The following is a 13,972-nucleotide window of genomic DNA, read 5'->3' as shown; positions in this document are numbered from 1 at the left end:
GAATAAAAAGTCACTCCTGTTACAGCATCCGCAAAGGCTTACTTGGTCCAGGAAGCATTCTCCCTCTTCCACTGCCATTTTCTGTGGCCAAATATGAAATATGATGACTCAATTAGTTAACACTTTGGACACTGCATTACAGCTAAAAATAGCCACCAAGCAGGAAGTGCCGATTTTTTTTTACAAAGCAACTAAGCTTGGTCACTTGTTAGACTTCCTTAACTATTTTTAAACTGCAGAAAGACAAGCAAGAGGATTGGAAGGCTAGCAAAGGCGAGTTATCCTGGGATTGCTGACTGCTGTGCCACAGTTGTAATCTCCAGCCATTCCCTGAATGTGTAACCGTGATATGTAGAATACCAAAAATAGCCACCAAATCAGCTGGTTAGAAGAACACTGTTGGTAGGTTGGAATCCTTCCTGAAACAAGCATTTGTGATTCTGCTTATCAGCTGCTTCCTTCTGAAAAGGAGACTGGTTTGGCCTGTTTTTTAGGGGCAACAAAATCAGGGATTTTCCACTCACCCTTTTCGAGCACCAGAGAAGACTGCTCTTTTTCTTATGTGCATGCTTAAACAAACAACCAAACAACCAACCGGCTAACCAGCTGCTTATTTATTTATTCTTATTTAACATATTTTGCATGCTATTTAATTGTAAATAAAACCTCTAAGCAATTTACAAACAAACAACACAAAGATAACAAAGGTCAAGGTTAAGCAATTTAATATATATGTTCATCTCTTATTATATGTGTGTTAAAAATATGCATTGTAAACTAAAATTGCAGATTAAAATGCATGTCAACTTTACATTCTGGGTAGCCTTGCTTCAACAACAACAACAACAAAAAATTAACAGGTGCCAAAAAGAGAACAGCAAAGGTGTGTGCCTGTCTAAAGTCAATGAGAAGGAGTTCCAGAGCAGGAGCTGCCAAACTAAAGGATTCAGTGTCTATCAAAACCAAAGCGTACACAAAATGCCAACAAGCCTAAAGCAGTCAGTCGCATTTCTGCTTTGGAGAGCCATGCAAAGAAAACCCACAGCTGTTACCAAGTGCTGGGTTAACACCTAAGTTTCTCCTTTGGGGAAGGACCGTACCTGCGCACCCAGTATGCAGACAGCCCCAGCCTCAATCCCCAGCAGCTTCAGGTAGAACTGGGAATTTGCCCCACCTGAAACCCTGGACAGCTGCTGCCAGTCAGTGTAGACAGCAGTGGTCTAACTCAGTAGAAATCAGTGCCCTATGTCCCCAAATTTAATGGACCAGGGCCTCTTGGGGAAATTCTTCAGGTGCCTTTTGCCTTCCTCTGTCATTGTATAAGAGATGTAATTAGAAATTATAGTAGGAGGCAGCTGCTAACAGGGAAGCCCTCTTCCTCTGTCATGGCCAAGGCATTTAAAAACAGCTTCGTCCTCCCTGTCAGTTGCTCCAAAGTTTACTCATGGTCTCTGGCAGCTGTTGAGGTGGCATTACGATAATAATTCCCAGGAGCGTTTTCATTCTAGCAGGGGGAGAAGCTGCACAAGAAAGCCTGTACTACTACTTTCCCATCCTTATTTACTACCGTACTACTTCTTCCTTATTTACTATACCTGACTCGTTCCACCCACTGTTATGTTGAACCTTGCATCAATTGGGACAATTTACGATTTCTTTGGGTTGGGATGGAATGAAATGTGACAGCGTACATACATAAATTAGAGCACAGAGGGAATCAGACAATAAAAGGAGGGTGGGGAAAAGAAATGTTCTCTTTATTATGCTGCTGGTGGTTTCCAGAGATGCTATTTGAAGAGGGAATAGAGAGCGTGGAGAAGCCACCTTCCCCTCATTTTTAAGGAGCATCTATACTTCTAGGAGTCTACTGTAAGTGATGAAATGGGGCGATGCGCTGCTCACTGCGATATGCGTTCAAGGCACGAATGCTCTTACTTTATTGTTGTTTTTTTAATGGCACTTTTCACCTCCATTGATGACATTCACATGGTTATTATGACTGATTTAAGATGACCATGGCAAACATTCTTAGAATACACTGGTCAAGGGGTTAGGGACCCGTTTTTCAGGCTGTGGGCTTCATTCCTTGCTGGGCAACTTCATGCCAGTGGTGGAAAGGGCCAGAAGGCAGAGCAATGGATGCAAACTTTTACCTACGTGCAGTAGGCTAATTCCTCATATAGATCCTCCTTCATCCCTAAGCTGTGACCATGGTTTCAGAAGGTCTCTACGATACAGTTGACTCATCATTTCTGTTGCTGCTTTAAAGCAGAGTTGCAGGGACACAACATGAACAGTGGCTGCTCAGTATGTTTTGAAAACAAGGCAGCCAACAGCAGCTGGAAACAATGCGATGCATTTTTGGAAAATAGATATTATGAAGTCAAAGGCATGTCAAGTTGTCATTAGGCAGCACTGTTAACTGTAAGTGGTCTTGTGCTATATCACCATATTGATACAGGGAAAATGGTATCCAATTTGATGTGACAGACTTTTGGAATGTCGGTAAAACGCATTGACTGAAACTTTTTATATCAAAACCTACAATTTCAATCTAAAATACAGACCCAGTGAAATCTTAGTGCTTTGGGAATTCCTGAGAAGCTGTGAGGCTTGACAGTTCTTCTTCCTCACAAATTTGGGGAAGGTTTTACCTGCTGCAAAAAGGCCCACCATGTCTATGCATTATTTTTTAATAATATCAAGGTTTCCTTCAGTGCATATTGGGGACGGGGAGTGGTGGTGGCCTCAATGTTATGATAGTCAAATTCTACCTCAAAACTGGGCTCCCTTGAATTGCTCTCCTAGTAGGAAGGAAAGTGGAGAACAACTAATTTGGAAGTACCCATAAACCAACTCACAAATAGTGGTTGGACATGATAGTGAAGCAGCTGCCACATGTGGGTTTTATATATATATATATATATATATATATATATATATATATATATATGGAGGCTTGCTTTGGGCCTATCAGCAATCCTAGATGTGATCAGGTGGGTTTGCAATTCCATTGCTTTGGCTCTGTCACCAACTCTCCCTCAGTCCTTAATTATGACTTTGCCTCCAAGTTGTATTCTTGGATTCTTTTGATCTCTGCAGAAGCAGAGCTATAAGGTCATGAGATAATTAGAAACTTCACAATCAGCTCTACATCTCAAATGATGCTCAATTTTGTCATAACAACGGGGAATCATTACTCAAATGGCAACCATTACCCAAACAGTCTAGCTCATTTGTGCCTGTGACTGCATTTCTTCAAACCCTTGAGGGGGGAATTAAAGAGTGCTCCAAGGCTTATGAACTAGGTAATCAGGAAAGCTGCATACATTATCCATTACGGAAGGGAAATAAACACCGAGAAGACTTACTTGAGAGGCTTGCAGCAACTTGGGCAGAAAGCGTTCATATTGGATTTACCCGAATATAAAATCAAGGGGTACCTCAGGGGATTTATTGCTTACTAATTTTCTATACCATCTTTTACCAACAATTTGTATATCATATTTCAAAAGGCATGAGAAGATACTAGTGCAGTTTACAGTAAAACACAGTCCAAGTCAAAGCCTTAAAATGAACAACTGAACAGCCTCTGTTTAGCAACTCATTGTGAAATAGGGGAGTTCTCAATGCATGTGGAGCTCACACACCTGACATCTGGAAGAGGGCCAAGTTGCAGCGTAACTCATGCATGCATTCTTAGCTGCCTCTCATTAGGATGCCCAAAGCCGCTGTACGGCCAGATGACCAGAGGAACATCTTTCCCCCAGTGCACGGCTGCTTCCATGCTAGCCAAGTTTTTCTGGTATTGGCACCATTTGCTTGCTCATTCATGCCTGAGAATCCGGACAAGCTTCCTCCTGAACCACTTCAATCCTACGCTTTCCCTCAAGGGCTAGTTCATAGTGATTTTTAGAGCTTAGTAAGAAACAGCGGGACGTGGGTGGCGCTGTGGGCTAAACCACTGAGCCTAGGGTTTGCCATTTGGAAGGTCGGTGGTTCAAATCCCTGTGACGGGGTGAGCTCCTATTGCTCAGTCCCTGCTCCTGCCAACCTAGCAGTTCGAAAGCACACTAAAAAGTGCAAGTAGATAAATAGGTACTCCTCCAGTGGGAAGGTAAACAGCGTTTCTGTGCGCTGCTCTGGTTCGCCAGAAGTGGCTTAGTCATGCTGGCCGCATGGCTCCCTCGGCCAATAAAGCGAGATGAGCGCCACAACCCCAGAGTCGTCTGCGACTGGACCTAATGGTCAGGGGTCCCTTTACTTTTAAGAAGCAGCAGTGCAAGCTTTCAGCATTGATTTCACACCTGGTTTTAGTGGTACAATTAGGTAGTTGTAGACTCTTGATCTCATGTTCTTCTAGGTGGGGCTGGAACTGTATGGTAATCTGTATTTTTTAATATATAGCTTATTTCAACATGTAGTATGTGAACCCTGATGCATTTGGGGCCCTGGACCTCTGCCCCAAAGTCCAGCACAACTACCTGGTTTGGAAATGCATTTGGTAATGGTGATCCCTCAAACAGTGGCAGGCCTCTGCTCCCATCTATGATTTGCCTGCTCACTCCTCTATCATAACCCTCAATTCAACACCCAACCACCTCGTTTCTGCTATAAAGCAAAAGTAAGTTGTAGGAATTTGGGCTCCAAACCACTCCTATCAGGTTCACAGATGCTTTCTTTCATTGTTTGGGAGTCGGGTGAATCAATCACCGCTTTCTGCTACTACTTTCCTTTCCACATGCATTACTTCCTCAATGCTTTCAATCCTTTCCTCTGAATGCATGTAACTATTTCCTGTGCACTCCTGTGCCATAGATAGATGATAGATAGATAGATAGATATAATGCAAACCAGATACTGCACAGCAATCTGAAAAGTGTGAGCTGACAGTTTGAAACTAACTGACTTTGTGTTTTTCCTCACTTCCTGGGCAGGGGAAAGGAAATAAACCCACCCCAAGGTGCAAACGCAGCTATCTTATTCAGCATAACAGAATAATGTGGGAACAAACACAAAAGAGAACACCTACTGGTATGAATGAGAAAAACCAAAAGTGCCCTTCATATGCATATTTAAATATATGTGGGAGAATGGGCTATTCCAGTCTATTCTGAATGGTGAAAAGTGGATTAACAGTTGAATAATGCTTATATGTGGAGAAGCCCAAAGTTCGTTCAGATCAGCAGGCAACCTAGAATGCAGGAGATACCAAAATAATAAGAAACAACAAACTTGTGTGGCACCTAACAAACTTATTAGGGCATAAGTTATTGTGGGGATCAGAGTCCACTTTGTTAGCTGCAAGAAATGCCATTCTGAATTGACAGGCACATATATACACACAAGGCTGGTGGGAGGGAGGATAGAGAGAAGAGAGGTCAGAAGGAAACAGATCTTCAGCTTACTGAAGGCCTCTACTCTTTGAAGATGTCAGGAGATGTTGTGGTAAGAAAACAGCAAGCTGAGAAAATCCCTTACATAACCAGGATCACTGGCTGAGAATCACAGGATCAGCATCTTGGAAACGTGATCTGATACCATAATTCCTGAAAAAGCTACAAAAGCCAATTAGGAGGGAGGAATGCTGAAGCCAAATGATTTAGCCAGACTGTTGTCAGATAAATACTGTATTTCCTGTAGGGTTAAGGAGATGAGGGAGGAAAGGAAGAGAAATAGTTTAGAGCAGCACCAAGCATGTTCTTGCTCATGTTAAAAGAAAGAGAGAAAGAAAGACAGACAAAAGAGTAAGGATATTCATTAATCCCTCTGAGTACCTGAGACCTTTAGCCAGAAGATACAGAATTAACAATAATTACCGTCTACCTCAAAGTATCCCCACAGAAGCAACAGTATACAAAAAAAGCCCTAAGTTTATCCTGCCTCCACAGGAATATCCTTGACATTCTGGAGGCTCCACAATAAAGGCCACCGCCTGTGTGCCTGTCTGATGCAGTTCAAGGAAGCAACTGGATATTATGAAAACTATAATGTCACATAATGCTAACTCTCAGCAAGAAAAATTTAAAATCATTGCTAGTGCCCAAGCATTATCAGCTTCATCATTTTTCATTGCAGCACTACATCTCTGACTAAGAACCCTGGAGCTCTGAAAATCACCCAGCTATGGTGGAACCTGTCTGCCACAGAAATCTTCAGCCACTCTGCGTTCCCCCTATGCTCACTATTTTCGTTAAGGTCTCATGGACAACTTGGAGGAGCCTAAGAGCACAGCCTCCAACATTTCTCTGATGAAAATAGGGATGGCCTATTCCATATAATAATACCACAAGCATCTGACTGGCTTGCCTATACAGGCTGCCTTCAGATGTCTTCTAAAGGTTGTATAGTTACTTATCTCCTTGGCTCGGGGGTCACAGCCAACATTTCTCCGATGAAAATTGGGACGTCCTATGGAAAAGCAGGACATTCCAGGACCAAATCAGAAACCAGGGGCTATGTCTTTAAATCCAGGACAGTCCCTGGAAAATAGAGACACTTGGAGGATATATTAGAGGTTTGCGAATCACAGCTGAAATCCCAAGATTTCAACACAGCTTCCAAAGGATTGCAATCTAGCTCCAGAATATCCTGGGGTCCTAAGGAAACCCTTTATTTAATACATTTATATAACCTTATTTAAGGCTACCTTCTCCCAAGCAAACCAAGCAACCACCATGTGACTCTTTAACTTCAGTGGGTGGAGCAACTGGGGCTCTGCCAGAGTAGCAGCTAGAAGTTCATAAGAGGAGCATGGGAATCAGTTGCCAAAAGGAGATCCTGCCACAGGGCTGCAGGGGGAAGCCCTGTGCCAAAGTCCTTCTCAGCTCCATCCCCACCTCTATAACCAAAGCATTTCCCCCCCTCCAGAAAGCCTGCTGGATGAACAGAACAATAGGTGTGCTATAGCAAAGGCCAAGCGCTGTCTGGGGGCCATCTAGTGGTTTCTTGAACCAGCATAAAAGCAGGCGGCGATCCCTCCACACATCAATGGCTAGTGTTTCTGACATCCTGCCAGGAGCAGAGGACAGCTGGGTGACTTGCATTCCAGCCAAGGCCCACATTTTGTCAGCAGCACACAAGTAAAACAGCCTCCTCCTCCTCCTCCTCGGCCCCTACTGCAATGGCTGATGGCTCAGTACAAACAAAGGCACACCCTGAAGAGCTATTACTCGCTGCAGCGTTCCCTTCTGTGTACCACACGAGCTTCTGCAGCATCACCCACACATCTGGGAAAGCAAACCTCCCTCAAGCTAAATGAGCAGCTAAGAAAGGGAGAGAGAAATTAGGGGAAGGAACAGAGCTCATTGCACCCCCTTCTCCCACCTTCTCGGGGCTGAGTGGGAGCAAAGAGAGGGAGAAAAAGATAGAGAGCTACTGCCAGAGGCAGGGAGCAAGGTCGGAACTTTTGCCTGCATCCCTGCAGCAGGCTGTGACAAATTATGCTGCAGGATGACTAGCCTTGTATGAAGTAGCTCCGAGTTCCAGAGAGCACAAAAGGCAGGGATTTCAGAGTGCGGGGGTGGGGGTGGGGTGGGGTATTTGTACAAGCCTAAATAAAGTAAAAGTGATCTTGGACTGCTTGCCAGGAAAAAGCTCACAGGCCACCGAGTGACCTTCCTCATGTGATTTCATGTCCTCCCCACAACAGCTGAAATGTATGATTCATCATTAGGGGGGCGAGAGATGCAAGGGAGGGGAGGGTTCCTATCCCTTTACCAGGGGCGGAGGAAGGGGGGCGCGGTAGGTGCGGACCACCCCGGGTGTCACCACTGAGGGGGTGACAAAATGCCAGGCGGCACTCACGGCGGGGCCTGCAGCGCACCCGAGCCACGCGTCTCTCCTGGGAGAGAAACAGTGGCTTGGGCGGGCGCAGGCTCCACGCTGCCCAAACTGTCTGCCTGCTGCATCCCCCCTCAGCTGTAGGGCGGCTGAGTGGGAGGAGGCAGGCAGACTCCGGAGGGCCCACGGTGTGCCCCGCCTCTCAACAGGCGCACTGCCCCAGGCGCCCAAGTGGCTTCCTCCACCGCTGCCCTTTACAATCGTACAGAAGAGGGAATTCTGGCAGGTGTCAGTTGACATGCTGGGCAGGAAAACCTTTTCAGGAGCCCTGTCCTTCTCTACTTCCCATCAGCTTATGTTATTTATTTTTATTTTCTACATGCATAGCCTGTCTTTCTTCCAAGGAGGCTTAAAACGGCATACCTGGGTCTCTCTCTTCTGCCCCCTGCAGCCTCCATTTTATTTGCATGATTGGCATAATTGTGGATGCAACTGCCATTAAAAAACATCAACCTGTCCCTTGGATGCAAAGGTACATTTAATGTCATACGTACTTTGGACTAGGGTCACAACAGTTGCACCCAAAAAGTGTGTGTGGGGGGGAATAATGAGAGTGATGCTTATAGCTGTTGAATGTTTATCCTGTTCAGATGGAGCAAATCTGAGTTGGCAAACCTTGTCATTCTAAGTCTCCTGGGAATGCATGCCAAACAAACAGCAAGACAAAACAACCATAATGTTCAATTAAAAACAAAATGGTAAATGAAAACAATATTTACTGAAATACAAATCCTAGTTTCTATATCTGTTGACGCACCATGGTTTACCATTCTTAATAGGAACAGAGTGTGGTAAAAAAATGGTAAAACATGTGAGAGATTCAATACAGAGAATCTTAAAAAGAAATTGCCATACTGAGTCTCAGGTACCAAGAAGATCATTCCACATGCCCAAAAGGGCTTTGAGTTTGCATTTCCCAAACTGCAATGCCAAATGGCAAACCACTTTTGAAACTGAAGGGTAGTTCAAAAGCAGTTTGAACAGGGGGTTTGCTGTTCAAAGAAGAAGAAGAAGTCCAGTGGACATGCCCAAACTCTAAAGTGGCTTCTTTGAATATAGTTGAATATAGTTCCATGTGCAACTGTACAAAGGGTTACCGCTAATATCTGCCATTTTCTGTTCCGTGTGTGTGTGTGTGTGTGTGCGTGCTCACATGCGAGTGGCATGCTCACATGTAAGTGTATTCAAAGCCATCCCATACAGAAAGCAGGGCTATGAGTGGCAGTAACATATGGAAGGGGTGGCAGGGAAGCATCTTCTCACACAAGCTTCTGCACAAATAAGCAATTTCATGTACAATGCACATCAGTGATCTGAAACTGCATTTATTAGGTCTATGTGTTCGAGATGGTGCAAATGGCCAGCATGCACTTCTGAAAGAGGAACAAGAAAAATAGGCTTGCCTTTATAATTTTAACAGGGGCTGGTGCACAGCTAAGCATGTGCTGTGCAATATGACCAGAGATATTCAAGGACTGCAACAGTCCTGTTAAGGGTGAAAGTTCCATTTCTATATTGTTGATTAAGCATTCTTAATTTTCAGTGCAAGTGCACAGCAAGACACACACAACTGCAGCCCCCAACCTGTTTTGAAATGATCCATATATTTTTTTAATTATGTGGCCCGCTTCAAAAAAAAAAAAAAAAAAAGAAAAGAAAAGAAAAGAAAAGAAAAGGCTAGGTTTGCAATTTACCAACATTTTAAATCAGGGGTAGGAACTAGTGTCTCACCTATTGTTATAGGGCTCCAAATTCCATCAACCGCAGATGAGCGCAGCCAATACCATGGGGGTGATGGGAGCCGTAATCCAATAATATCTGGAGGGCCACAGGTTTCCCTTCACTGTCTTAAATAATGATTTTCATTTAACAGGCACAGTCCATCATGAAAACGATGGCCCATTTTTGTTCTGTATTATTATACACTTTATCTTATTCCGTAAGTTCATTATGCAGTTTGCCCTGTTGAATATGTACTGCTGAATATGTATTATATTAATGCAATATTAAAATGTAATCTTCAAAAGATAAATAAATCAAAAACCGAAAAGAAAAAGGGAAAATGATGAGGTACTCCTCCAGGTTTCGCAAAGGTACAATGCAACAAAAGGTGCGGGCAAGCCCTGGGACCATCCGCTTTCTGGTACCTGCCTCAGTAAGCTTTTAAAATGTTAGCAACAAGAAGCTAAATGAAGAGCAGGTGCACAAATGCCTCTGGGAGGGATGTATTATGCATGAGGAATCAGCCACTTCGTCACATTTTAGTTTTCACCTGCTCTTGTGGTGTGCAGCTGTGCCGTGTTGGCAACGTCTGTGTGAGCACTGGGAGGACCTGGAGATTTAATGCTTCTCATCTAGTTCTTGATGTGTGCCAGTTGCTATTATTCACCAGACTTTCCCCCTTTTCATTCTGGCCAACTTTCGTGGGCCTTGGAGCTGGCATATGCCAAAAGGCACCCAAAGAGTATGCATTTTACCCATGGAGTCTACAGCCGGGCTGCAACATCCAGACCTGTCATATATTGAAGACTGGCCCCTACATAGAAGCTGAGCACTTCCTGATCTCTTCCATTGCCTTGTAACTCCTTCTCCATTCTTGGCTGTGAATCCCAGAAGACCTGCTCCATTCCCCAGAGGCCTTTTCTCACTTGGCCTGGGAGGGATCGGACTGACTCCAGCTACAAAAGCAGAGGCTGCTGAACAGAATCTTTAGGTGGTATTGTTTATGCAATTTGCAGGTGAGGAGGGGTGGTTTGTTGCAAAAAGGGTATGTGTGAAAAAAAGAAGTGAAAAGAAGTGATGGAAATGGGGATGAAGATGAAAGTGGGGGTACAAAAGGGGCTGCAGAACAGGAGGGGCTGGTGTCTTCATAACTGGGCAGACAAAGAAAAGGATGCTTAGCAGTTGAAATGTGTGGGAGGGGGAAGATGCAGGAGGTTACCCACAGGGTTGTCTGGGTGCAAGGGGCTTGCACAAAAGGAGGAGGAAGGGAAACATGGGAATTGGAGCAAATGCAAAAAGAAGGATGCAAAGTCTAGCTGCAGAATAGAAGTGAAGTGGATTCAAAAATAGATTTGGGAAGGTGAAAAGTGGGGTTAGTGATGGTAAGGGGTGTATGTTAAAGTGGGGAGGGGGGTTGGTGAGTGGAGTGATCAGCACTGTAGAAAACCACTAGCGTATGTACAAGCAGAGATAAAACATGAAGATTAAAACAAGCCATTCGTAGCTCTGCTGAACAACAACCAAACAGCTACAGTGATAGATGCTGCTAACCTGAGATTCTACTGAAATTCCAATTCTTGTGATAAGCTGTTTAAATCATCGTCTATTTATAATTACTAACAAAATACCCACTGTTATGTTATTCGGTGTATGTTCAGGGAAGGATGGTAAACTGCAAAGAGCCCTAGCAGGGCCAACCCAAGTCATCCCCCGCCCCCTGCCTAAATGGAAGGGCAAGATGGTGCTCCCCTATCATTCCACGTCTAGAAGTTTATGAGACTGGTAGTTGACTTCAGGATTGATGGTGGGTTTGCAATCTGCTCTTGGGAGCAGCAGACTAGTTTAGGTGGTGTTGAACTGGAACACAGAGCTATGTCCTCCAACAGCTTTCTGCCACTTCCTCTTCTGCTGCCACCCCCAGAATCTGCTGCCTGAGGCAGTGGCTTCACTTTGCCCAATGATAGGGTTGGCCTTGAGTCCTAGTGAGCTACAGTGATAACCAAAAGCCTATTTATTTACAACATCCAAATATTAAAAGCATGTTAGCAGATGAGATTTTGATTAATCATTATTATCTTCTCTCCCCCTCTCTCTCCCCGTCACCCCCATTTGCATTTTGAACCAGTAGTCCTTGCCAACACCACCCCCAAAAGTCAAAAAGGAGAGTGTGCTTTTCAGTCTTTCAGGCTCATGGTACCCCTTTGGATTGTGCCCAGAGTAAAGGAGGTTTTTGAAAAGAAAGAAAAGTCTAGAAATAAAGCATTTAAAAATAAAGTGGATTAAAAAACACACACCATTGTTTTGGTGCTCTGATCTCACTAGCTTCATAACATTGCAGAAGAACATTAACTAATAACCATATAAATGTGCTGTTGTTTTGCATTTTTTGTTAACAATGATATTGTGGGGGGAAATCTGCTTCTTTTGTGGTTGTGTTTTATTTAGCCCATCATGTGGCTCTATGCTTCAAAAAAGCATCAGCAGCAATTGTATATAAAAAAAGTCACTGAACTGCGAAAGAATGGATAAAGCACAGAAAAAGGACGAGTCTACTAGGATAATGGATGTGAGCAAGCCTAAGTCCTTTCCAGTTTTCATTTATTAGAATATATTGGTCACCCAATGCTAAATAACATGAAGTCCTTGTTCATAATTTTTGTGAAATGATTAAAAGAAGTTGTGATTCAGCCTTCTTCTGACGCAGGGCCTTTTCAGGTAACACAAATACAGGGGTTGTGGTTGTTTTTTTAGATGAAGCTGTCCTATACAGATCAGACCACTGGTCCATCTAGTTCAGTTTTCTCCTAGTAGTTGTGCCGCCTGGAGCTGAATGGAGTTATAGTCTAAAACATCTGGAGTCACCAGGTTGGGGAAGATGGTCTAGTCCAGCGGCATATGCTCTAACAGGAAGTAGTCCCTTGATGTAAGAATTAGAGACCCAGGGTGTAGTTTTATTATTATAAAAAGTTTCAATATTAATTGCATTTAACCTTTGGCTAGAATGCATCCATGAATGATTCATGAGTGCCTACATTTTGTGACTTCTTTGCCTCCCTCCTACGATGCACTCCATCTCTCCTATCTGACCCTGGCACAAATGGCACAAATGACAGGATGTTTTCTTACGTCTGTTGTGAGTTAGCACCGGCATCTCCTTGAGAGGTTCCAGGGACAGATATGGGAAAGGAATGTCAGCAGCCCACAACTGTCCGGTGAGTTGTAAGCCGAGACCGCATGTTTTGGAACACCCCAAGGAAGTTGATACCAATGTGGGGTCATGTCTCTTTATATCCCTTGACCTACTATAACCTTTACTGATGTATGTAGAAGAATGTTTTGATGTTTTATGACTCTTTGTTTGCTGTTACTATATAAGCTTCATTCTGATCTGTCTCTGGGCAGTCTTTTCTAACTGGAGCTGCTGAGCAACTGGTTGGCAAGGATGTCCTATTGCAACAGTTAATAAACCAGGTCCCTAACTGGTGGTGCTTGCTGCAATTCTACTGGATCCATGTTTTATTTGAAAGGTGTTTCCTCTCCTCGGTAACAGGTGAGAACAGGTGGTGTAGAAGCCAAATTTTTACACTTTCTAAAGTCTCTTCCACTAATGCCACCTCACATGCTTTTAACTGGAGGTGCTGGTGTTAAACCTGGGATTTTAATGCATGCAAACTCTGAAACAGAACTATGGCCAGAAAACTAAAGCCATCACATCATTTGAAGCTTCTACATCCTCCACACACAATGAAGAAACCACTGCCAGTTGCATATTTTTATTTGTGGTGAGTGGGAGTGCTTAGACAAGATGCTCTCAGTGGGGGCCCCCTTCACCCTGCCATTGTTGCTGTCCCCATTCATTTGCCTCTCTGTGTGTGTGTCCAACTGGTACCACCTCTCTTGGAAAGAGAGAGGACAAGGCATGAAGCATTTATTGCTCCCCTGGAGAGACCGGGTTAACAGGAAGCAGTGGTCGGGAGGCCCTGGAGATTGGCAGTGGGCCCCCTGTTGGATTGTGGGTCTTGGCAATCTCTGATGCCAGCCCAGTCCTGGAGGAAACCCCTATAGATTAATCTGCTGCACCAGTGCTAGCCCAGCCTCCTTCAACCAGCACAGCAGCCTGAAATCTTCAGCTTCAGATCTTCTTCTTCTCTGGCGATCACTCATAGCTGAGTAAGATTGTCTTCCATAAACATGGTTTTAACAGTGACTCCGTAAGTGACGGTGGAGGCCAATTCTGGATCCACACGTCCTTCCACGATGGGGACGTTGGTTTCTGGGTGGGAGTTGATCACGGTGTGGATTTGCCAAGTGTGCCTTCCTCTTAGCATGTTTCTCCCTAGCATCCTGAGTTCGAGTGTCTTCAAAGCCCATGACACCTTTGGTAAAAGTTGTTCTCCAATTGGAGTGC

At 44.1% G+C, this 13,972-nt stretch overlaps 1 protein-coding gene across 27 annotated transcripts in view; it reads right to left on the bottom strand.

Moving 5' to 3' along the window:
• The window catches only part of ANK3 (ankyrin 3), a 393,167-nt gene that overhangs the window by 163,043 nt on the left and 216,152 nt on the right, over positions 1–13,972 (bottom strand). Inside the window, exon 1 of one of the 27 annotated variants that reach the window (XM_081004811.1) lies at positions 43–109. The exons of the other annotated variants lie outside the window; for them this stretch is intronic. Coding sequence (XP_080860937.1) covers positions 43–78 — 36 coding nt within the window. The 5' untranslated portion in view covers positions 79–109. Of the gene's footprint in view, positions 1–42; positions 110–13,972 lie in introns of those variants that run through there. 27 annotated transcript variants of the gene reach the window in all.

The sequence above is a fragment of the Podarcis pityusensis genome (assembly GCF_964106645.2).
Source record: "Podarcis pityusensis genome assembly, chromosome: 5".
Lineage (NCBI taxonomy): Eukaryota > Metazoa > Chordata > Lepidosauria > Squamata > Lacertidae > Podarcis > Podarcis pityusensis.
This window is presented reverse-complemented; position numbering and strand designations above follow the sequence as displayed.